The 26,114-nt window shown below is 36.6% G+C and overlaps 1 protein-coding gene across 3 annotated transcripts in view; it reads left to right on the top strand.

Moving 5' to 3' along the window:
• Positions 1-23,657, top strand: part of CDC123 (cell division cycle 123) — a 54,695-nt gene extending 31,038 nt beyond the window's left edge. For all 3 annotated transcript variants that reach the window (XM_025445269.3, XM_025445270.3, XM_025445271.3), the window contains 7 exons: positions 6,776-6,824; positions 10,065-10,140; positions 12,193-12,315; positions 12,774-12,802; positions 19,492-19,620; positions 22,716-22,853; positions 23,417-23,657. In XM_025445269.3, coding sequence (XP_025301054.1) covers positions 6,776-6,824; positions 10,065-10,140; positions 12,193-12,315; positions 12,774-12,802; positions 19,492-19,620; positions 22,716-22,853; positions 23,417-23,443 — 571 coding nt within the window. In that variant the 3' untranslated portion in view covers positions 23,444-23,657. The remainder of the gene's footprint in view (positions 1-6,775; positions 6,825-10,064; positions 10,141-12,192; positions 12,316-12,773; positions 12,803-19,491; positions 19,621-22,715; positions 22,854-23,416) is intronic.
• Positions 23,658-26,114: the final 2,457 nt, after the last annotated feature.

Below are 26,114 nucleotides of genomic sequence, written 5' to 3'. Positions count from 1 at the left end.
TTAATGTTCCATGGTCTGCATTTTTTTTCCTGCCCATGATTCACACTTTTTCTTGCACTTAGCAAGTGTTTACTGTGAGGTATAATGTAGCCTTCCAACTTTTAAAAAAAGCTTACCAATGAGAATTGTGCCCTAGTAAATATCTAGGGTGGTGTGCCACTTTAAAGCATTAGTGATTGTGTTTACTGCCACTTCAGAAAGCTTTAATGAAGGTGTTTTCTCCCTACTTGTGAGAAAGTACATTGTGACCTCAGCCAATGGACTTAGGTCATACCTAAGTTGCCTAGAGTAAATAAATCCACGTAGACACTATCCTCAAAGTATACTGATAGTGTGATTCTCCTTTCCCCACTCCTGTCATGTGACTGGCCCACATTAGAAACCCAACTCCTACCACTTGAATAGGTAATATTGCAAATCTGTACCTCCAGTGCCAGAATCTCACCCCTTACCCCCAACACATGATTCATCTTCAACTCAAATGTTTTCCACTAACATGGTTCTCTGTTTTCATCTCCATCTAGCTCTTTCTTGTACAGTATATTTCCTAATCGTAGCACAGCCCAGCACAGTGCAGGCACACGTATCCTTTCCTGGTCGTCTCCTGTTTTCCCCGTAACAAAGCATGGGACGCGTTCTGTTTCATTTGTCTGTTGGAGTACATCCATCTTTTTCTGAGTCCCCTCGGCTCCACACACCCGCATCCTTCTCATTGAATGCATTACATTTGTTCTCTTTTGATGTGTGAAATATTTGGAACAGCATGATAAAAACTTGTTGAGCACAGCTATGAAGTTCACAGAAAAAAGTATGTCAATCTTAAGACGTGTTTAGGGCATAATGAATAGGTCTATTTATGCTAAGACCTCGTGGCTGACAGGAAATGCAGTCTTGTTGAAGTTGAGGTAATGATTTGGGCAGTAGCTTGAGTAGAAATGAAAGAAAAAAGATGGCTCTCCTGCCTGCCCATCATCAGGGCTGGTGGAGCACACAGTCCTTGCCATTTTGGGCTAGAACCTCCCCCCCTTTCTTTTCTTTTTTAAAATTTGGATCTAGAACTTTATTCTCAAAAATTCCTATTAACTGGCTAGTTTCAAAATATTTTAGAAATACACTGGCATAATTTCATAGTAGCTTTCATCAGAATAGACTTTTGGGTTTTGTTGGTTTTTTTCCAAAATAAAATCTTTACTGTTGTATCTGAGAATTTTTTTTAGTTTGTAATTCTCATTGTAGATAACATAACATTCATCGTTTAATAACATTTGTGTTTATTTTGGAGTTTTAGTGGCTAGCTAGAGGAACTATAGTTAAAATTCAATATAGGAGCCTCCTTTCTATCCAGATTGTAGAGTGACTGATTTAATACTACTTTTTTTTTTACCTTGTTGAAAATTTCAAGGAAATCTTCTGAGTTATAATAAAATACTTATCTAGGAAAAAAAATTTAGGAGTGGGATTTATTTATTTATTTATTTATTTATTTTTAAATTTTTATTTATTTATGATAGGCACACAGTGAGAGAGAGAGAGGCAGAGACACAGGCAGAGGGAGAAGCAGGCTCCATGCACCGGGAGCCCGACGTGGGATCCGATCCCGGGTCTCCAGGATCGCGCCCTGGGCCAAAGGCAGGCGCCAAACCGTTGCACCACCCAGGGATCCCCGGATTTATTTATTTAAAAAAATTTTTAAATATTTTATTTATTTATTTATTCATGAAAGAGAGAGAGAGAGAGGAACAGACACAGGCAGAGGGAGAAGCAGGCTCCACAGAGGGAGCTCGACGTGGGACTCGATCCCAGGTCTCCAGGATCACACCCTGGGCTGAAGGCGGCGCTAAACCGCTGAGCCACCTGGGCTGCCCAGGAGTGGGATTTAAACACACATACACCCACACAATATGCTCATAGGTGTACATGAAAATGGTAAGTACTAATTATAGCTAGACTGTTCAGGTTGGCAGAGATCTTCGAGTGAGATTCAAAACGTTCTTATTTGTAATTATAAAAGAACTGTAAGAAACTGATCATTAATTTCTGGTTTTAGCTAAGTAGCAGGCTAAGATAACTTGAAAAATCTTTTGTTACAACTTATCTAGAGATGCTGGGCAAAAAATAAACTAGAACACAAAAATTCATGAGAAACAAAAGACAAATTCCAGATGCAAGAAATGTAAAGAGGACAGAAAATCAGAGAGTTAGGTAGATAAGCCTTTTAGGGGTTCTTATCAGAGCTGTTAAGGGACATAACTTAATCCCCTTATGGAACTGGAGGCCAAGCATTAAGCCAAAATAAAGTGAGGATTTGGAAGAGACTGTTTTGCACCTTCATTTAAGGATGAACAAGAAAAAAAATTCATCCATTGGCACAGAGATAAGGAAGCAGGACTGAAACCTCTTGGGCACTAGGTTTTTCATTTTAAAAAGTTGAAATGTCACGTCTAGATGTCATAATGAACTTTGGAAAACAGAATTTAAATCACCTGCCTGATTAGAGATCTCCCAAACTATTAATGTAAAAGTCAGTCCTCTAGTCATTTTTACCCTTGAGGCACCTAGGAGATGCAAATACGAAGTGTTCTGGGAAGATGCCACAACCTAGCCCTCCTGTGGGGCCCCCAGCAAGATGAGCCACACCAAATAGGCTCTCATGCTAGAAATAAGAAAATCTGTGAGAAAACAGTACATTGTGGCTCAAGATGAGACAACAGACAAGACGAGGAAGTAGAGCTGTATGAATTAAAAATAACAGAAGTCTCAAAGATAACATAAAGGAAGTGTTGTAATTAATTAAACTCATAAAAAGAATTGGGACTCTTTGAACAAGTTTTAGGTCCATTAATTTAGATATAAGGATCGTAAAAATTCCCGTGTTGTTGGTACCCTAATTATCTTACTCATTTTTGCTTTTTAAACCTACCTCCTCCAGAATGCAAATGAAATCTAAATATTCACACACACTGTTCTTTGCAGTATTTCAGCTGAGCTCTTGAAAATGCTGTTACTGACCTTTACATTCAGGCTTAACTAGCTGGCTCTGCACTGTTCTTTCGTAGGAACCATACTGGACCATCTGGTTAATCATCTTAATAAGAAAAAGCCTTATACAATAATCTCACATACCACAGACATTCTCACTTCTACTTTCTGAAACTAACCAAGTTTTTAAAATAACATTAAAATGTTAAACCAATCAACCCTTAAAAAATAATATTATAGATTGGGAGAATGCAAATATGTATTAAAAGGTAAAGCTGTTTTAAAGTAGCTATATGAGGATTAACCAGGGCTGAAATCAGTATTTGTAGGAATATTGAAGCATTAAAAACATTAAACAATGAAGATCTTTGTTTTAGAATTGTGCCTTTTGGGTTTCCTGTAGTATTTTAAAAATGGTAGGTATAGAACCTTAATCCACCTTGTTCTTTATAGAATAATAATAATAACCTCTGTTACCAGATTTATAAAAACTGTGGCACCCACATGATTAAAATCACATTTCAAAAATGAGAATGAAAAAAATTTGTTATGTGGAACTATTAAAAAAGATGATCAATGACTTTTTTAGATGCATCTGGTATTTATGGCGTTTTGTTTTGTTTTTTAGCTAAAGTCTGAGAGCTTTAATAGCAGCTTTTTTTTTTTTTTTTTTTTTCTTTTTGAGAGAGAGAGAGCATGTGGGCAGGGCAGGGAGGGACAGAAAGAGAGAGAAAGAAAAGCTGACTCCATACTGAGCTCAGGGCTGGATCTCACAAACCTGAACCGAATTCAAGAGTCGGACACAACCAACTGAGCCCCCAGGCGCCCCTGACAGCCACTCTTGAACGTCCATCCTTGCAGGTTTAGTGCCCTTCCTACCACTTATTTGATTTCGCACCTTTCAGAACCTTGATGTCCTCATGTGATAAACATTGATATTAATAGACTTTCTCATAGGATTATTGGTGCCTGTTCATTAATACAAGAGAGAACCCATTGCTTTTCAACAAAGCATGTTGGGTGTACTTTTCTTGGTAATTCAGATTATATCTGCCCATCCATGCCTAATTGTTAGTAGGAATAAAAGTTTTTTTCTGAGAAGCTCAGCCAACCAAATAAATTGGAATTGTTATTGTTTGTAGTACAAATTACAAAAGATTACAGAGAATTCCAACCTAATCAAATATTCAGGGGAATTGAAAAGCTTTTCAAACTCAGTTTTACTTGTAAGTTGCATAAAAGATCTTTAAAAGTATTTTTTGTTTTGTTTGCGTGGGGTTTTTCTTTTTAATAAAAATGTCTCTCCCCTGCAAGTTTTGCTCACTCTTTAATTGTTAGTCTTCTCCAAGTTTCTGTCATCTGCCTAAGGTGATTGCTTCTATTTACTTCCTCGACTTTAGCTCTAGTACCTATGTGATTACCTCCAGATGATTGTCTTCACCTCCTCCTTCTCTTTGAGTTTCCTTATTTCCAGTTGCTTCTTAGACATCTCTGTGCAGTTCTCCTAGGATGTCTCTAACTCTCCACATACAAACATATTTCTCTACTTCACCCCTGTCACTTGCTTTTCTCTCAGTCTGAGTGAATGGCATTCCCATCACCATCCAGCCAGGCATCAAAAGAGACCTTGGTCATCCCTACTCCATTTTCCCTAACCCCTCACTTTCAACAAGGCACCAGGCAATATTGGCTTTGCCTTCTGAATATCTTTATAAATATAGTCCTTTCTTCCTCCTCCTCCCACTCGCACTGCAGCAGCTAGACCCTCATCTCCCCCCAGGGCTGTTGGAACAAGCCTTCTAACTGGTCTCTCCACCTTCCTGCTTGCTACTCCTCCCCCCAAGCTATCCAGTACCGTTGCCACAGTGGTATCCTAAAGCCCTCACATCTTTAGAAACTTTTAGCTCCCCATTGTCTATATAATAAAGTATAGCCTCCCTAGAGAGACAAATAAGACCCTTCACAATCTGGATACTCCTCCTCAGCTAAGATTTCTCTCCCAACATCATCTTTTTCTTTTTTTTAACTGGAATATAGTTGACACAATGTTACATTAATTTTGGGTGTAAAACATAGTGATTTAACAAGTCTATATTTTATGGTGTGCTCACCGCAGGTGTAGCTGCCATCTCTCCCCGTACAACACTCTTCCAGTGCTACTGATTGGATTGCTCATGCTGTGTCTCTTATCCCCATGACTTACTCATTCTATAACTGGAAACCTGAATCTGCCACCACGCCTCACCCTTTTTGCCCATTCCCCCCTCTCCCCTCCCCTCTGACAGCCAACAGTTTGTTCTCTGTATTTCTGAGTCTATTTCTTATAAACATGAATCTGTTTCTGCTTTTTGTTTAACATGTTTAACATGCCCCATATCTTCTTTATCCATTCATCTATTGATGGACACTTAGGCTGCTTTCTTCTCTTGGCAATTGTAAATAATGCAACAGGGAATGTAGGGGTGCATAAATCTTTTTGAATTAGTGTTTTTGTTTTCCTTTGGTAAATACCCAGTAGTGGAATTACTGGATCATATATATGGTAGTTCTACTTTGACTGTTTTGAGGAACCTCCATACATACTGTTTTCCACGGCAGCTGCACCAGTTTACATCCCCTCCAACCATGCGCAAGGTCTAACCTTGTCTTTTGGTGGTTCTCCTTGAGCTCTACACTCCATCAGCGCGAATCTGTGGTAGTTCTTTGCATACTGTGTGACAGTTCCCATTTCTCTTCCTGCTTTAGTTCATGCTTCTCTTTGCCTTAAATGTGGACCCTTCCCTTCCTGTTGAATGAAGCTTTCTTGACTACCACTTGCCCTTCCCCCACACAACAGAGAGCTTATCAGTTTTTTCCTTGTGCTATCAGAGTATTTTTATGTTTGCTTTCAGTGTTTTGAAATTCTTTGTTAACTTGTTAGGCTGTCCCCACCAGATTAACTTCCTAAAGAACAGGGGACTCGGTTCATTTTAGCATTCCTGGTGCCTAACTAGTCCTTGGCATAGGAAGGCATTTAATAAAAGCATTTAGAAAATATATGAAAAATTGTTCATGAAATGGAGGATTTTTAGAGGGGGAAGCTGTATACTTAATGAAGGAATGACTAGTTCTGTGAAATGTTTTTTTAAATGGCATGCAGGGGAAGGATTGGATTAAGTTTGTGTAGCTTTATTTTTTTTTAAATTTTATTTATTTATTAATGAGAGACACAGAGAGAGAGAGAGTGGCAGAGATACGGGCAGAGGGAGAAGCAGGCTCCATGCAGGGAGCCTGACGCAGGACTCAATCCTGGGTCTCCAGGATCAGGCCCTGGGCTGAAGGCAGTGCAACTGCTGAGCCACCCGGGCTGCCCAAGTTTGTGTGGCTTTAGATGGTAGAGGTAATGTCAACAGAGAAAGTATACTTCTGGTTTAGCCATAAAGAAGGCAATGAGAATTATAGAACAGCATCGCCATCCTGCCTTCATTGGGAATCTATAGTTTGACAGTCTGAGTTTTAGTTCTGGCTCGCTCACTAAATTTGTCGTTTCTGGGCCTAAGTGTCTTTGTTTTTTGACAGAAAAATGGAGATAATAGTAGTTTGTATGGTTATTTTGAGGACTAGTGAAATACTATTTTGGGGTGCCTCAGCTAATGTCTGAGATTGAATAGTGCTTAATAAATGGTCATCAGATTTGAATTAGTCTCCTGTTCCTGGATTCTTCTAGTAAAACCTTACACTCACATTGGATGTAAGTAAGGTGTATACATAAACTGGCACCAAAAAAATTACTCAATTGCCTTTTTTTCTCTTAAAGATTTATTCATTGTACTGATGATTCTCCAGATCCTTGTATAGAATATGAGGTAAGTATTTATTTTTTAAATCTCGAAATTGATAATCCTAAATGAAGATGTGTTGGAAATTGCTATTTATTTTTAAGCAAAATGAATAAAATTTTTTGGATCAATTTCTCTGGGAACCTAGAGCCACTGAATTTTTAAATTTAGGAAAAATTTATGTATAAGTATATATACAGGTATATACACTATATACATACTATGGAATGTACGTATTTTGTAATAAAACAAATACCTTTATGCTCATCAGCTGGCTTAAGCTGGGTAAGGTCTTTAACCTAGTATATGAAGAAAACATATAATCATCACCATTTTACCATTTAGGTCTGGTGGACCTTTTTATTTTTTTTACATTGTTCACTCATTTTACAGATTACATAAAATTAAAATGAAAGGATTGTGGAAAACATTTTTAGAAATAACTAAGAATTCAAACATAGCAAACCCAAATTTGTATTCCATATTTTCCTAGTTTGAAGGTATATAATCCTCCCCTGCCACATAACCCTCCCTGAAATGGGCAGTGTTCTTGGATGCAACTCCGTACTTGTTAACAGTTATGAGTGAATCTGGAACATACTTTTCTTTTAAATCTTGATTCCAGGTATCAACTACATCTCTGATAGGCTCTTGCTTATCATTATTCCTGGTTCTTCTTGCACTTGGATTGTCAGAATATAATACTTTTTAAAAACTTTGACCGCTCATAGTTTGTTGAAGAGTTGTGGTCATCCTGCTCCATAATTGCAAACCAATTGCATTTTTGGATTTGTAACATCCGTTAGAATTAGTCCAATGGTCTTTTTAAAAAAATTCTTCATTAAAAAAGAAAAATTCATTGTTTGCTTCCAGTCCCCTTTGCATAGACATGCTTTTAAAACTTGTCCACTGACTCACTGTACCAAGAAATTTTTAGTGTGTTGAGTGTATATTGGTAGATCTTCTGTGATTATACAACATTTGTAGAACAGTTAATTTACTATTTACTAGGCAACCAAACTGGATCTTTGAGCATGTATTATAATTGAAGCTTTTTACGTACCAGTTGTGAAGGTTTTTTTGACTTAATAGCATAGTATGAGCATTTTCCCAATCATTAAACATCTTTTATAACATTTTTTATGTATATATTATATTCACATCTATTGTCTCACTGAACAAACATCTATTAAACACCTGCTGTGTCTTACCACTTGGTGCTAGAAAACACAAAATGACAAAGATGATTTCCCAGGTCTTGCCCTGAGGCATAATCTTTGTTTGAGATGTCATCTTCTAGCCTTGAGATTCATTTCACCTGCAGTTTACTCTTTATTGCTTTTTGGGGAATATGCCATCATCATGTTAGTGCATAGGGTTTAAAACTCAGTTTTAAAAGCTCAGGGAAGAGATATTCTTAGAATAATTAAAATGAAAAAAGTTGCAAGCAGAATGCTATATATGGTGTATTCCTTCTGTGTATTTAAAAAGATATATACATATATTCCATGCTCATATATTTGTAGATTACTTCTGGAAGGCTATATGAGAAATTGACAGTTTACCTCTGAGGAGGAGGACAGAGGGACTGGATGGGGTGGAGGGGACAATTCACATTTTTACCCTTATGTATTTTTTCAATCAACTACACAATGTATGTGTTACCTGTTCAAAACATTATTTTAATAAAGATTATGCGAATTTTCCCAAAAAATTAATGTTAGTTTACAACAATTGCTTATGTCTTTGTTGCTTAAATAAAAATTACTGTAACCCTAAAAAACTATACTTGCCAGTATCAGCTTTTAATAGATGACAACTGTGTAAATTTTTAGTTTTTTACTTCTTTGTTTAATAATTAGTTTCTTTTTAAAGAATACAGCATGTATAAAACTTGAGTAAGAGCACACAATAATGAAAATTGAAATCAGTGCATTAAAAAAAAGGAAATCAGTCCATTTTAAAATCTTAGGCATATTTTAACAGTATTTTTTTTAAGAAGAGCAACTTACTATCAAAAATTTAAAAGTATGAGAAAATATGAGGAACTTACCACCTGGATATATCCTTAATATTAGCATTTGACATTTAGCTTCCCTTTCCTGAGATAAGTGTGTGTGTGTGTGCATATATACACTCTCTTCATAAAATACTTTGCACACCATTTTTTTTCACTTACAGTGTGTATTTTGCTAATTCATGGACTATTTTTTTATATCAGGATTTTTAGTGGCTGTTTATCTTATATTTTGACTGTTTTGCTTTGTAACATATTTTAAGCACCTGCTAGGTGTTACATACTTGTGCTGGGAACATAAAGATGAATAAGGCCCAGTTCCTTGCCCTTGCCCAGTTGCCAGTTAGGAGGGAAGAGAGACTTGCATCAGATTATCATAGTACAACTGGGTATATGCATACTACAGAATATTAGGTGCAAGAAACTGGGAACACAGGAATATGAGAAGGGAAGATACTGAGACCACTGGAGAGAATTCTAAGAATGGGGCTTTATGTAATTCCAGCTCCGTCTCTGAGGTCTTAAAGGGCAGAGTTGTATGCCAGCATAAGGAAGGCTGGAGGCATTGACCAATTATTACAGTTATACTTCAGAAGAGTATGACTAGTTTTCTCCACAGAACATTTTAAAACAAACTCAAAAGCATACATTTTTCAACTATATAGTATTTATAAAATTATAGCAATTCAATAGTATAGAGTATTTATACATGATAAATAATTAATTATAGTAGTAGAACCCACTTATGACTTGGGCCAGTGATGGAATTTGCTTTATTTTAAAGTACTGGCAAAATCACAGGAGGGTCATAGTGATTTTTAGTGATGAATCATAATAATTTTATCAGAGTAATCCTTACCCAGTGGTGCTAAGGTAGATAACTTGGATATCCTTTTATTTTTTTTATATACTTGAGGGGTGAAGGATGTAACGAATTACAGGGCAGCTATACACAATGATGACAGGATTTGCCTTTATTGTCCTTGGATTGTATATTATGTCAGAACTCAATGTGATAAATAAGTGACAAAGATGCATTTTGTCGTAAAGAATTTTAACAGCGTTTCCCCCACTGACTGGACTAATAAATCTGTCCCCCCACATCTCATGAGAAAAATGGTTTATTTTGCCTTTTCCAAACTATTTGATAATGGCAATTATTAAGATATATGCTTGGCATAAAATTGTCTGTTAGATCAGTGAATATTCCCTTGTTACATGGTTGTGTTACATTATTCCTCTCTCTACAGCTTGTTCTTCGAAAATGGTGTGAATTAATTCCTGGGGCTGAGTTCCGATGTTTTGTCAAGGAAAACAAGCTTATTGGTAAGTTTTTCTTACCCTTTAAAAGAAGAAAAGCTTTTTTTTTTTTTTAAGTTTATTTATTTTACTTTTTTTTTTTTTTTTTTTTAAGTAAACTCTACCCTACACATGGGGCTTGAATTCAAAACCCCAAGATCAAGAGTCACATGCTCCACCACCTGAGCCAGCCAAGCATCCCTAAAGTTTATTTATTTTTAGTAATCTCTGCACCCAACATGGGGCTCAAACTCAGGACTCTGAGATCAAGAATCACATGCTCCTTCAACTGAGCCAGCCAGGCACCCCAAGACAACAAGCTTTTGATGGAAGTGAATTTCTAGTAATTAGGAGAGGGTGGTAATCACTCTTTATCTCAGATGCTATCTCTAACCAGTTGGTAGTGACTCTGGAATTCTATGTTGACAATGCTTCTGAAGCCATATTCAGTTTCCATAGAAAAGAATCTTGTCCATTAATCATGTCTGTCTGGATTCTGGAGATGAAAGTGATGGTCTTGACCATTCCCAGTTTAGGATATGTATCATGTTACCTGCTTTCTCTTTGGAACTTTCCTGAGTACTAGCAACATACTATTTACTTTAAGCATCATAAAAAGCCAAGTTTTGGGATCTTTATTTCTATTATTGGAGCAGTGTTTATTATTCTAGCAAGAGGAAATATGTGGAAAAAATAAGTGCATTACTTTAAAAGCCACCCATTTTCTTCCTCAGATTACTGTTTAGTTAGCTGTGATGTATTCAAGTATTGAAGGTAATCTTTTTTTTAATCTTTGCATGTTTTCCATGCAGTAAAACTAACCTTCAACCAAGAAAAGTGTGATTTGAATAGAATCACATCAGTACTATTTAAAAAATTTTTTTAATTTATTGTTTAAATTTTTATTTATTTATTATTTTCTTTTTTAGAGAGGGAGAGAGAATCTTTTTTTTTTTTTTAAGATTTTATTTATTTATTTATGAGAAACAGAGAGAGAGAGAGAGAGAGAGGCAGAGACACAGGCAGAGGGAGAAGCAGGCTCCAGGCAGGCAGCCCAGCGTGGGACTCAGTCCCGGGACTCCAGGATCACGCCCTGGGCTGAAGGCAGAGGCTCAACCATTGAGCCACCCACGCGTCCCGAGAGAGAGAGTATCTTAAGCAGGCTTCTTGCTCAGAGTGGAGTCCCATACACAGCTCAGTGTCGCAGCCCTGAGATTATGACCTGAGCTGAAACCAAGAGTTGGACGCTTAACCGACTGTGAGCCACCCAGGTTCCCCAAATCAGCACTACTTAGTGATTGTGATGTTGACACCTGTTAACTTACCTAAAAGAAACTTGGGGTGTTTGAGTTTATCATATTATTAGATATTCTTGGAGAAACTGCAATACAAGTACAGCAAAAGAAGGGAATCATACTGGCATTGATTAAGAAATTGAGTGGAAGCCCTTCTTTCAGAATAGAAAACTTTTCCGAGGCCTAGAACAAATTGAGTGAGTTTTTACAATAATCCCTTTAGTATATTTGGAATAAAATCAGCAAGTTACTCTAAAGAAAGGAATGTTTACTTTTCTGTGGCTTGAAATATCAGGCTTGTGAAGGCAGAGTAACGTGTGAATAGGAAAAATAGCCTGTTTCTATGAAATACGATATGAATTGGAAGACATATAGAATACTTTAAGTTTCCCAAAGAAATCTACCAATTTGTAGAAACTTTGTTAGAAAAAATCAAAGAAGAAGCAATTGACTATGTGTATGGGTTCAAAATTGCTTTTTTCATTTTTTACATTATAAACATATTTATGACAATTCTTTCCATTACACTAAATAAAAATAGAAACTATTTTCTAAAGACTGCATGACAACATGGAACTTAGGATATACCTAGCCATATGAATGGATAACTTTTTACAACTGGTAAGTTTTATATTATGTATATAAAAATGCTGAATCATGTATTTGTAATATTCATCTGATTGGTCTTCTGATCTACTTTAAGGGTTCACTCAAAACGACATTTAAATTACATTTTGGTGTTTTTGAAAAGAAAGTAATGTAATCTAAAATATTTTCTTGTCAGGTATTTCTCAGAGGGACTATACACAGTACTATGATCATATTTCTAAACAAAAGGAAGAGATTTGCAGATGCATACAAGACTTTTTCAAGAAACACATACAGTACAAATTCTTAGATGAAGACTGTGAGTATTTTTTATTGATCTAGTGAAATGAAGTACATGAATTTTCCAAATGAAATACATGATGAATCTTATTTCATGATGGTGCAGATTTTTTTTAAGGATTTTATTTATTTGAGAGAGAGAGCACAAATCAGAGGAGGGGCAAAGAGAAATAGACTCCCTGCTGAGCAGGGAACCTGGTATGGGGCTGGAGATCATGACCTGGGCTAAAGGCAGTTGCTTAGCTGACTGAGACACCCAGGCACCCTAGTGGTGCAAGTTTTAAAACTGGATTTGACCACTGTATTTTAAGCATTTTTCTGTATTACTATTTGGTATTACTGATATTTTGCATGTTAATTTTACCTTATTTTAATCAGTCACTTTTTATTACCATGGCAGTTATTTTCTTACCATTTTAGATATATAATGTATATATGATAGTTCACTTTTAACTTTGAATTTTTTCTCCTTTACAGTTGTGTTCGATATATATAGAGACAGTAGGGTAAGTAACAATTATCTGATATGCTTTAAAATCAGGGCTGGTCTTACGGAGTGTGTAGCTGTTATGTATGTAAGGGGCCACTGCTCAAAAAATACTTTCTCAAACCAGCTAAGATGTTTGAAATTCATCATGGTCAGGAATCTCCCTTAACATATACTTAATAGGAGACACAGTATCGTCAATAGACGTGGGTCTGGCGTGTGTTTTTCTGTTTTACATTTTAAATGCTAAATGTCTCAAGTGTCCACCATCCAACCTAAGAAGTAGAGTTTGTTTTTATTTTTAAAAATATATATTTATTTAAATGTGGCTGGGAGTTTGTCATATGATATTTAGATAATTATTTTTAGTCAACTAAAAGAACCTTAGCATGGTTGGAATTGCTTTTATCTTTAAGATGAAGATGAAGGTTCACTTATTTTTAAATCTTACTTGTACAATGAAAAAGAGAACAAAACCCTGACTTCATAAATCCTACAGCAGAGGTTTAATTATCAAGACATGCAAATTTTCAAAGAAATTTGGGTCACTAAATGTCCTGTGATTAGAGCTCATTGACTTAGCTGCTGAGAGGACAGCAGGTGTGTTTTCCGAATATGTGACCATATGTTTTCCAAATGTTACCCACATATTTCTCATTCCCTCTCCAAGCTCATATCAGCTTCACTGTTGTGATGCTTGCAATACCTTTGAATCATTTTTTTGACAAAAAGGATATGGCCCATATGGTAATGTCCCAAAGTAACAGTTAACTGTTGACTTGCCTCTATTTAGACAAAAGATATCACATACTCTGTTTTCATCTCTATGTCTTCAAGGGTGAGAATATCTATTAAGAGTTAGAAAGAGGAATGATAAATTGTATAAGGAAGAGGGATGTTACTTTACACTTTCAATCTAGTGAAAAAAACCTTAGAGAAAGGATGGGAAGCTGGTGTGATAGAATGGATGAAAACTGGAGCTGATCGACAGGAGCCCAGGCTCTAGTCCCGGCTCTGCTTCTAACCAATATATGGACATCAGTCTCTCACACAGCCAGCATCCATAGAGAGCTTGTACTGTCAGGTGCCATGCTTCTAACAGGAGGCTTCCAACAAGAGGATTTCCTGACCTACAAAGAGCATACCTTTGAGACAAATATTCCAGGGACTTGGCCTGGTCATAAGTGGGATCAAATCAATTAGTGAGTGAGTAAACCTAGCTTATTACCCTAATGTGCAGCTCAGAAGAACTTTATTTGTATTTAACTTAGGTTATCCATATAATCCTGTGAGGTATGTATTATTCTTACTTTATAGATATTCTCACTTATAGATATTAAAACCGAAGCAGTTATATTTTAATGCAGTCATGTTTAATGGCATTTAAAAATTCGGAATTCGCCAAGGTCTCTCAGTATTTGATTCAGTATTGCTGGCAGGTCAGTGCAAATGTGTAATTTGGTGAAAGAGTTATATAAATGTCTTAAGTGAAGTTGGACTGTACAGAAGCAATTACTGCTATGATCTAACAGAACTGAAAGTAGTTGCATATTTTTAAAGTGAGAAACATACCAGTATAAACATTCTGAGAAGAGATTTAAACCATGATGTAAAACACATTTGCATTTGCTCAGTGGCACTTGTATCACTTTTTGTTAGGCACTTTGTTGAATATATGGTTTTATGACTATTGTGGAAAACTAACTCTTTATGGTAGTCTCTCATATGCAGTGGAACTTGTATAAGTTCCAAATGGAGTATATTTGAGTCTGGTAATATTTTGATGTGTCTACTTTCTTACTGCAGTGGGCAAGTTGACTCAGTATTGATAGATTCACTATTGCTATCAGTGTTGGTAGTCACATGACTATCCTATGTCAGAGATGGCCACACATTCACTAGGTCTGGGATGAGGCCTTGGTATATGTGTGGTAAGGAGCTGCTTAAGTGACACATAACTAGAATTTAGAATAACTACTTTAGAGACTTGAAAAATTATTGTGGTTTTCCTTATGTATTCTTTTAATGATGGCTATTGTTTTATTACTAATTACATTGCTTTAAGGACTGAACATGTCTGGTCTTGAGTCTATGATATTGTTGAGGTAGGCTTTACAACTTGGTCACTTTTATTTTACTGTTATTTGTGTGATTGAAAAATTACAACTAATGTGTGAAGTATTCTGTAGATGTTTGTTAGATTAAGCTTGGTAATAATTGTGAAAATATTTTTGTATCTTATGAATGAAATGATGTCTGTAGAGACCTTCAAAATAATACAGATTTGGGGGAATGGATGGGATATAGATGTAATAAGATTGGCCATGGGGTTCAACAAGATAATTGTTGAAACCGAGTGGTGGGTTTGTGGGGTTCTTTATATTTTGTCTACTTTCTATATGTTTAAACTTTTCCATATAAAGTTAATTCTAAAAACCATGAAAAAAATCTGTATCTTCCCTAATTTTTCATCTACTTAATTTATCAATTACTGAAAGAGTATGTTAAAATCTCCTGCTTTCTAATTCTGTCAGTTTTTGTGTTACATATCTTGAGGTTATGTTTTTAGACAAGAACATATGTTATGTTCATAATGGTTTTGTTTTCCCAGTGAATTCTCATCATTAGGCACTGACCATCTCTATTCCTAAGAATGTTTTTCGTGGTTTTTGCATTAAAGTATGTTTTGACTGATATTGATAGTGTTACTACAGTGTTTTTTTTTTTTGGTCTGAGAATTTACCTTTTTCCCTTTTTTTTAGCTGTTAGGTTTTAGGTTTGTGCATGTATCTTGTAAGTGGCATATTGCTGGGTTTTGTTTTTTAATCATGGACAATTTCTGGTTTTTAACAAGTGGGTGTATGCATATATTGTATTTGATATCTGAATGTTTTACAGCATCTTATCTTGAGTTTGCAATTTACTTTTCTATTTTTGTTTTCTCCTTTGATTTGTATTACTGTTTTTTCTTTATTCTTACCACCCTACTCTTCCTCTGCAAAATTTTGAAGTTTTATTTTGTATTTGTTACTTTGGTAGTTATCATGAAATCTTAGTATGATTATTTAATAAGTTCAAAAGTTAATCTCACTTCCTGTTGCCCTCATGGTACAAGGACGTTGGAACTAATTCCCAGTGCCTGCTTACATCTTACATGTGATTTCTGATTTTTGGTTCTATTTTTATATTTAATATCCCTAAATCAGTTATGACTACAACTGTTCACTTTCTTTGCTTACCAATGCTTCTTACTACTGCTTTTTGAATGCAGTTTCTCTTTAGTAGTATATCCTTTAGTAGAAAAATCTCTTACCATTGGCTGGAGAAGTTGTTTAGCTTTCATGCATGGCAGGCTTAGCTGGGTATAGAATTTTTGGCTGACCAGTTCTGTTGTTTCAGCATGTTGAAAACACTGCTGCATTGTTGTTGGCATTTTTTTTTCCTTTTCTTTTTGTCTTTTTTGAGTACTTCCTAGGTCTAAGAATTCATTTCCTTTGTCAGTTGTGAGGAACTCTCAGCTATCTTTTCAAATGTTACCTCTTTTTGTCTTTTGTCCTTGGGAAATCTGTTTTGAGGAGTGTTAGCACATCTCATTTTATCCTCATGTGTCTCAACTCAATATCCTTGTTTTCCACCTCCATTCTTTACTGTGTTGTGTAATTTTCTCAGATATATCCTCTGATTCACTAATTCTCTCAGCTGTATCCGATTGGATACATTTAACCTTTCACTAAGTTTAAATCATATTAGCTATATTTTTTCATACCTGTAGGTTCCATTTGGTAAATTCAGTTCTGTGTATTCTTTTTTTCATAGTATCTTGTGTCTTAGGGTTTTGATATCTTTTCTATTTTCAATCACTTTTTAAAAAGATTTATTTACTTTAATTTTAGAGAGTGCACACAGTTGCGGGGTGGGAGTGGCTGAAGGAGAAGGAAAGAGAGACAACCCCATGGCCAGAGCACAGAGCAGGGCACAGGGCCCAATCTCATGTCCCTGAGATCACGGACCTTAGCCGAAATTAAGAGCCAGATACCAAACTGACTGAGCCACCCAGGCATCCCTGTATTTTAAATCATTTAAGACTATTTTATTGGTCAGAGTTTTTGAGAAATAATTTACATAAAGTAAAATTCATCCCTTTTTAGGGTATAGTTCTATGAGTTTTGACAAATACATCCATTTGTATAACCACTACTGCAGTCAACATGTAGAACTCTTATCACTTCCCCAAACTTTCTCATGACCTTCGTTGCACCCTAGTCTCTGGCAAACACTGCTCCATAAAACCTATTGAGTTTTAAACTTTTTGGTTGAGAATATATTCACATTTCTTAAAAATTAAATCAATGTGAAAATACATGTAGAAAGTCTTTCTCTTACCATGTTCCTGTGTAATCCCAGAGGTATACTTTTATTAGTATCTTATGTATTTCTTGATGTAAAAACAAGCAATATACTTAAGTTTTTCCATCTTTCATACACAAGAATTAGCACATGATATACTCTGCACCTTGCTTTATATGCGTTTGTTTAAAAAATTGTGTTTTGGAGAGCTTTCTAGTTTCTTACAATGGTGTATTTCCTTTTGTGGATATATTATATAGTTTAGCCATTTTCCTGTTGATGAACACATAGCTTATTTCTAGTCTTTTACAAACTGTGCTGTGAATAATTCTGTGTACATGGAATGTGCATGTGTGTTGGACTGAGCTCTTTGAAGGAATAGATTTTGTGTTATTGATCTTTATGCTCCAGTGCTTAGTAGTGTTTGGTGTGTAGAGATTTATTTGGGCAGGTAGTGGGATGGTTAGTTGGTAGATATCAGGAAGGTCAGTGTGACCACTCTTATCTGATGGGTTGCCTAAAAACAGAATTTCTCAGGATGTCTTGTGCCTGAGATGTCACGTAAAAAACACATTATAGCTATAAAATCCTCATCTTGATAGTTTCATGCCTGATGACAGCTGGTTTCTTTTTTTCCTTTGTGAACTAGAGGATGCCTTCTAACTACAGAACAAACTCCTCCAGCTATCCCAACAGTGGTGATTTGTTTTTTTTTTTTTTATTTGTTTCGCTTGCTTTTATAGTATGGCATATTTTTAGCATGTAGAGCTCAATATTCCTATACTAACAAGTGTGATAGGGTTTTTCTTCCCCTTTAATAAAGAGGTGGTTTTATTGGTTATAAAAACTCAAGTAGAAAGAGTTTAGAGGTTAGAAAATACCCATTTTGTTAAAGTAACATACAGTATGTTAAAGGCATCTTAGTAATTACCCCAAAGCAAAGCTAAGGTCACACAAAGAAGTTGATTAATGGCTGACTTTTTTTTCACACAAACAATGTCCAAGTGGTTGTGGAATCTGTTTGAGGAAACAGCTCAGGTGGCAAGAAAGAGTTGCAGGTTTTCTCCTGGGGGAATTGTATATAATTGGAAACTTACCAAAAAGTATGTGGTTCAAACTTCCTATAATGGTTCTTGGCTACTTACTAGATATTTCTGACATTTGAAGCTCGTCCTAGTAAGATGTTTCTCATCTTTCTTAAATGATGAGAAACAGTACTAGAGATTAATAATGCCGGCTCAGCAGTCTAGTTCCTTAGGTTGATATAATTTTATACACATACATCTGTTCAAGACATGATTACATATTTACTGGAAAAATAATTCTCAACAGCAAAACGATACAATTGAATGTTTCAGTGAGAAAAGTCAAGAGTAGCAAAGATAAAAATTTCGAGGAAACATTTACTAAACGTCACATGTATCTCTGTGATCAGATGTGGCTTTAATATCTTGGCAGGATTTCACAGATTTCCCCAGGTCTGTTATGTCAGTGCTATGGCACTTTATATCCTAGGATGCACCTGATTCTAACCAAACTTAGTATAACTAGGTCAGAAGTATTTCCCTGAGTCTGGAACCTATAAGATTGCCCACCGGTACTCAGAACAAAAGATAGAAATTTCTTTTTAAAGGTTGATATTTTTCTTGTCCCCTTCATGTGTCACACACTCTATCATACAAAGCAAATATTACATTAAAATTAAAGAGAACTCAGAATTTTCCTACGTTTTTTAAGGAATTTTTTTTTAAGTCCCCCCCGCCCCCCCCCCCCCCCCCGCAGCAGCCTGTCAAGGGTAAGGAAGGTGCTTTGCCTCTGCCTTGCTTGCTCAGGCAAGATAACTGCAGGCAGCTTGAAAGCATTCTAGTCATGCTATTTTGGTGGAACCATTCTGTGAGATTGTCCTTTCTCCTGCTTGGATTTTTGACTTAGAATTCCTGTGTGATTTAGGCAGGAGTTGGCATATCCACCTTTGTCAGGGCTTTCACTGGCAGCCTTCCCTCTGGATCCGGCACTGCTTTCTTTAGACGAGTGGCCCTTTCTCAGCTGGGACCTGGAGAAACTCTTTTGAAATAAATTACAAGAACTTCAAGATTATCACTTAGGTAAAACAATACGAAGATGATCTTTTGGATAAGACAGGTGACAGACTTGAAGTGTTTTTTTTTTTATTTTTATTTATTTATGATAGTCACAGAGAGAGAGAGAGAGAGAGAGAGAGAGAGAGAGGCAGAGACACAGGCAGAGGGAGAAGCAGGCTCCATGCACCGGGAGCCCGACGTGGGACTCGATCCAGGTCTCCAGGATCACGAAGTGTTTGTTTTTATCCTGTGCTTACTAGTTTTTCTGTCTGTACTCTAGGGGAAGGTGTGGCTGATTGATTTTAATCCGTTTGGGGAAGTAACCGATTCACTGCTGTTTACTTGGGAAGAGCTGATATCTGGAAGAAACTTAAAAGGTGATTTTAGTGAAGGAGATGCCCTGGAGCAGGTAAGAGGATCAAGGAGGATACACAGGAAACCTTCCAATCCACTAAGTAATTGCTCGCTTGTTCTTTAAGCACTAACACAGATTTACTAATAGATACATGCTCATGGAGGTGACCAAAAAGGGTGTGTGCATTGTGATTCACCTGGAAGAATCTTGACCCCTGGTCAGTTCCTTAGTTGACTCTGATCCTAGCCCTAGGCTCCTGACCCCTGACAGAGGAAAACTGTGCAGGTGCCCAGACAGGGGTCTTGTCATAGTCCTAACCCCATCAAGGGGGCCCTACTGCAGTGTCTCCCTCACCAGCTTTCTCTTCCACCCATGGTGGCCTTCCACACCCCTGTGGAACCCCTCAGACCTCCTTGCCCATCCTCTCTTCATCCTCTCAGCAGATGATTCCACATCCCTCCTCACAGGAAGAGAATCCGCTGGTGATATTGTGTGATTGTCCTCAAACCTATGAGCATCCCTCCTCCTCAGTCTCATAGTTCCACTTGCTCAGCATGCTGTTCCTTACTCCCTCCTGATACCCGGTGCTGCCTCTCACTCCTTCCTGTCCCACCCTGTCTGTGTTCAGGTATCTTCTGTCCAAAACCTCCTTCAACCTCATGTCTTCAGCCAGCAGCTCTGTCTCCTCACCTTCACAGCCAGTCTTTCTTTGAACAACACTTTTGTGTTGCCCTTCTCTGCTTATAAAAGTAATACATGCCCATTTTTAAATAAAGAGCATTCTGATATTACCACAGTCCTTCCACCTTAAGAACCACGCTATACGTTTTTTCTATCGTATTTCGTATACTTTGGTATATAGAACATGCCTGTATACATACACATAAACTTTTAAAAATAAATGAGATTGTGCTACATATGTGTTATCCTGAGTGTTTTTTATATCTTTAAAGAAATAGTTTTATCTTTACATGGTCATTTAAAAAAACAGAGAATGAGAAAGAGGCAAAACTGGAAATCCAACCACCTGGAACTTACCATCCTTACCCCTTCAGTTAATATTGTCCAAGTGTGGTTTTATATGCAAACGCACACATCTGTTCACACTAGTGGGATCAAACTAGCTTCACTCACGCTATGTGACCCATGTTTTTGTAACTTCTCAGTACTTGTCCAGCCTCCCAGTGGCTTCCTCATGTGGCCACCTCCCCTGCCTGCTGCCTCTCACCTGTGTGCCCCTCCATCCCTGCTGTTCCACAGAAACTGCTTTTGGTGAGGGCTCTGCAGGCTCGCTGCGAGTGCCAGTGGATGAGCACAGTAGCATTTGAATATATCACCCTCTTCTGTGTCTTCACTGCATATCTTCCCTTGGTTTCCATGACACATGCTCTCCTCCTGGGTTTCTTCCTGCCTTTCTGGCTGCTGCCTTGCTTCCAGTGTGAGCATCTTTTCTTTGGTCTTATCTCTGAAATACTTCTTTTCATCATTACTGTGTCAGGGCCCTCTTTGGCCCTGTTCCTCTAGATCTGGCTCAAATGGGTATTTTCCTTTTCATGGTACTTGCTCTATTGTGTTGTCTTTGCTATGTCCTGCCCAGACTGTAAGTTTCTGAGCACAGTGGTATCTCTCATGTTCTCCACAGATCTGTGTTGGCCTAGCACAATTCAGCACAGTTGATTTTTGTTAAATTAATGACTGAAAGAATTTTCTTTGTGCTGGCATCTTAGAGTTGGGGGCCATTAAATCTGAATGTCAAGGAAAGAAATGTAAATTATTCAGCAGAGGGTTATTTTTAAATATGAGGGACACAGTGGATAGAAACAGTTTGTACAAAATACACTCTATGATCCAAATCCTTTTTTTTTTTTTTTTTTTAATTTAAACAGTGTTGTATTGGAGGTCGGGGGGTAACAGGGAAACAGGAACTGGCTACTGTCTTTTCCACAGAATTATGTCCTGCATGTCTCCCTGTTCTTATTCCTCTTCACAGAGACCTGGCTTTCCTTCTGGTCCTCACAACTACAAAGCTCTGCTACAGGATTTTTGCCATGGTTATGCCCACTGCCTTCCAAGCCATGCCTAGTCCCTGTCTGAGTTCCCAGACCTCATAGGGCTGCTTTGATCATACTTCAGTCCCCATGTTCCCTCCCTGGCAAAGGGTTCCCTGACCACCCCTGTGAAGTGGCCTGTGTTTTTCTTTTATTATAACACCCTGTTATAGTGTTCTTAAAACAACTCTTACTAGCTGAAGTGACCTTGCCATTATATTTATTTGCTTATTTATTGACTGTCTGCCTATTTGGTTTACCAGTTGATCTCCTATACCTAGGACAAGGTCAGCACAAAGTGGGTGTTTCCTAAGTGTTTGTCAGATGATTGGTCTGTCATAAGATATGGCCTGCTTTCTAGGGCTCTACGGTCCTGTTCCACTCAAGTTCTCGGCCTGTCTCCATCTGCTGGACACCATCCATCCCTCACCTAGATACCTGCCACCCATGAAGTCCAAACCCAAGGCCTTCTGTCTCTGAAATCCTTTTGGCACAAGGCAACATGTAAATATTAAATGCAAGACTCTAAGCAAGTACATTGAAGAATGTGAAGACTTGTTAAAAATGACACTCAGATTTGCAGTTTTCCATAGGTGCTGAGAGAGATACACAAATGCGTACGTTAAATGACTAAGAGAAGCACAGAGTGTTAGGAATTCATAGTACTTGCTTGCCCTCCCTATTAACTATGTTCTCCAGGGCAATACTTCCCAACTGTGCACCTATAGAAAATGATAGTATTGATAAAGCCCTCTGGCCAGCATGAGATTGCTCAAGGCTAGAGAGAACTAGCCATAGGCCTTGGGCCCATTCAAGGACTAAGGAACCCATATTTGCTGTGCATAGTGGCTGGTAGCATTTAGGGATTGACCACAGCTCTCCATGAGGACACTGTTTTCAGATACTGTGTATTTATTTTCTAGTGAACATGTGGAAATATCCTCAAAATCTTGGTGTTTCTTTTACTTCAGAATCTTATTTTCTTTACCTAGTACAGAAGGGAACATGAAGTTGAAAATGTTAAACTAGCATCTTTTTCGCTTCGAAGAATAGACTTAAAAAGGTAATTTCTCATGGACTTCCCTTTTTTTCTTTATAAAGGATTCTCCAGCTTTCCGTTGCACAAACAGTGAAGTGACAGTTCAACCCAGTCCCTATCTGAGTTACCGACTTCCCAAGGACTTTGTAGACCTGTCTACTGGGGAGGATGCTCACAAACTCATAGATTTTCTTAAACTGGTAAAGTATATGTGTACTTAGTACACATGTGTGTATATCTTTGTTTTTAAGTTGACTTTGTAATGTTTCATTATACTTCTATACTATCTAGATTATATTTGGTTAGGACATTTTATAATGAAATATATAAAGTAAGCTGAAGGAATAATTTATTGCTTAGAATGATAGAAAATGTATCTTAGGATGTTTATGTTTTTTGAATAATTTTCACAAGACTTCTGCTTTTGAAGAAATTCTATATGTTCTTATATGGCTAGATCTAGCTCTCTGCTGTATTATTCAGGGGGAATGTGTGTATTTGTACTTGTGTTTCTTTGTGGGAATGTTTGCACAAATGGAAAAAAGAGAAGTATTCAAATACCTGAAGATAACATGCCTAGGAGCCAAAGTGATAAACTTGTCTGATGAATTAATCTAGGCATGTTTTTCCATGATGATTTTCAACCTTATCTGTTGCCAAGGCCTCTAGAAAATTATACTTGCTGACAGAAAAAGTGATCTTGGCTGAACACATATCCCAACTAAAATGTGCTATTTTAATGTATCTTGGTTTCCTTTGACAGAAAAGAAATCAGCAAGAGGATGACTGATTAGAGTGCAGAGTTAAGTCCGAGGTAAAGAGGAAACCACCTTGGCGTCAGGAGGCTGCTCTGAGCTCACAACTTCCTGTACCCCACTCGGGTTGGGGTGGGAGGCAGCGTGAAATCAATAGCTTTTTATATCCATGTATATTAAGCTGGAAAAAAATGGAGGGACTTTGCTACTTGTAAAAATAAATAATAAATAGATCTTAAGTATAGGAAACCATACTGTTCGATGATAAAATACCTTCTCTGAAATACGTCACTCTTTTGGCTCAGTCTGTTGAGATTTATCTGTTTCCTTGTGCTATTTATTCTACCTATCGGGTAGATGGGCAAATTTATATTTGTTATACAGAAATGGGTGCTTTTTGAATCATTACTTTTTCATGGAAAAAAATAGAACCTTATATTACTATAGAAAATGTTTTCCTACTTTGAGAGCATTTTCATATAATTTTTCCGTTGGTTTATCTTTGGTTTGCATATAGCTAAAATAACAGACTTCTCAAGCTATCAGATAACCATGAAAATGTCAGTATATTACAACTAGCTTAATATGTATTAGTAAAACTATCACAGATTTAGTTAGAATTTGGCCTTTTTTAAAAAAACTAGAATTTGGGGGAGGTTTATTCACTTTTCTTAGGCTACTATTTGAGTAATTATTCTTCAGTGCTTTAATTGATGAGGATATGAGTAATTTCTAATTTACTCAGTACTTAATATATGCTGAGACACTCTGCTATGTATGCTATGCCCTTTGGAACAGTTTGAAGGAAATCAACGTTACAGTTTCCCAAGGCATCTATCTAATGTGGTATCAAAGAATATTTTACTAGTTGGAGGTGTGGTTTTCAACTTAGGAGAGCACCTATAAATGCTCCCATAGGAAGACAGAAAAATGGAGTAGAATTTCCCCTTTCTGTGTGTTTAAGGCAGAATACACATAATGATGAAAGATACTTCTTTTTGTTATCTCAAACTCCGCAGCTTTTTGTGTGGTTTCTCAGTTATAATCACTTGGATATTTGTATTTTAAATACACAGTGTCGAGTTGTGGTCTTTGTACTCAGCATATCAGATGCCATTTCCAAGGCCAGTTTGAAGTTGCGGTGCTTCAGATATTTTTATTTTTTAAACTGCTCTTGAGGGATTTGACTGCTAACTCATAATGGAAGGATTTATTATCATGAGTTGACTTAGCCTCAGCTCTGGAACTGACTTCATCAAGGTGGTACTTCACCATTCCAAAAAAAAAAAAAGAAAACAAAAAGTTAATGTATTTAATACCAATTGAAAAAATTGGACTGTAAATAATAATAAAAAGACTCAAGCAAAATTGGCAAATATTTTATAAAAAGTACAGTTCTTGGTATCATTAAATTTTTGCATTAATTTTCCTGAGGTATTACTGAGTTCAACTCTCACTTTTAAAAATGTGATTTTTATACATTATTTCCCTAGTATATTTAATTTTTGTTGATTATCCTGATGTTAATAGTAAATACAGGATAACATGCAGGAAATCTTCTCCTACATTCAAATATCATTTATGGCTGCCTAAAGATTAGTTTTGAATTATCCTTTTATTTGTTGGCCTTATATGTTCTTTTTTTGAGATACTTCAGGTTTATACTTGAATTTAGAACGTTAATTCTTTAGCTTGGTCCTGAAATCGTACCTTCTGAAGAGAAGACATTGTAGCTGTTGGCTTATTAGTCAGGTTGGGACAAACATGTTTACTTTGTCCTGCAGAACTAGTAGCACGCAGTATGGGCCTCCAATACAGCAGACTTTGCCAAAAAGTTCTGTTTTTAAGTCTCATTTTGATGTGTATTTTCTGAGTCCATAAATTTTTCCCATCTACTCAGCCATTTCTATGATAATTGAGGATCATGTCTGTTAAAAAACAAACAAATGTTACATGACTGAGGTTTTTGGGTTAAGTTTGTGTTCTTACCTATAAATTAGGAGAATAATAATCATAAGTTCATGCATCTATTAAATGAGAGCCCATGTAACGGCTTTCATACAGTGTGTCATAACACACTAATTCCCCAACACGTGGTAGTTACCATTATTGTTCTGCTTTGCAGACTCTATGTATTAAAGCAAGTTCTTTTTTTAGTAGAATCAAGAAAATTTTGAGTAGCAAAGGACTTCAGAGATAATTCAGCCCAGTTTCTTTTCCATTTTTCCTCCTTCTGCCCTTCCTGTCCTTTCTTCCCTTTTTTCCTTTTTAATGCAACAGAAAACTGCTACCCAGGGGAGTTAAGATTCTGCAGCAGAATCAGGACCACAAAAGAACTTCTATTCTGATGCTCTTCTCTAAGGGCTTTTAGTCTAATATTTTTAATAGATAAGTTTCAACCAGGACAAATTATTATTTTAATTATACAGTTTTCAAAAGAAAACTTTTTTTAGTATAATTGACTAGTTGACACACATCACATTAGTTTCAGGTGTACAACATAGTGATTCCACAGGTTTATACATGATGCTATGTTTACTGCAAGTGTAGCTAGGAATTTTTACAAATTCACATTTGTGTGGAAAATTAAAAAGAAAAATTAAATACAGAAATGAGGAAATACCTGTCTTTAAAGATTAATTCAACTTCATGTTTATATAACCAGGCTCATCTTGACAGGTGACTTTATCATTTTTAGACATTTTA

Source organism: Canis lupus, chromosome 2 (genome assembly GCF_003254725.2).
Source record: "Canis lupus dingo isolate Sandy chromosome 2, ASM325472v2, whole genome shotgun sequence".
NCBI lineage: Eukaryota > Metazoa > Chordata > Mammalia > Carnivora > Canidae > Canis > Canis lupus.
The sequence above is the reverse complement of the archived record's forward strand: the minus strand, read 5'-3'. Positions and strand labels throughout refer to the sequence as shown.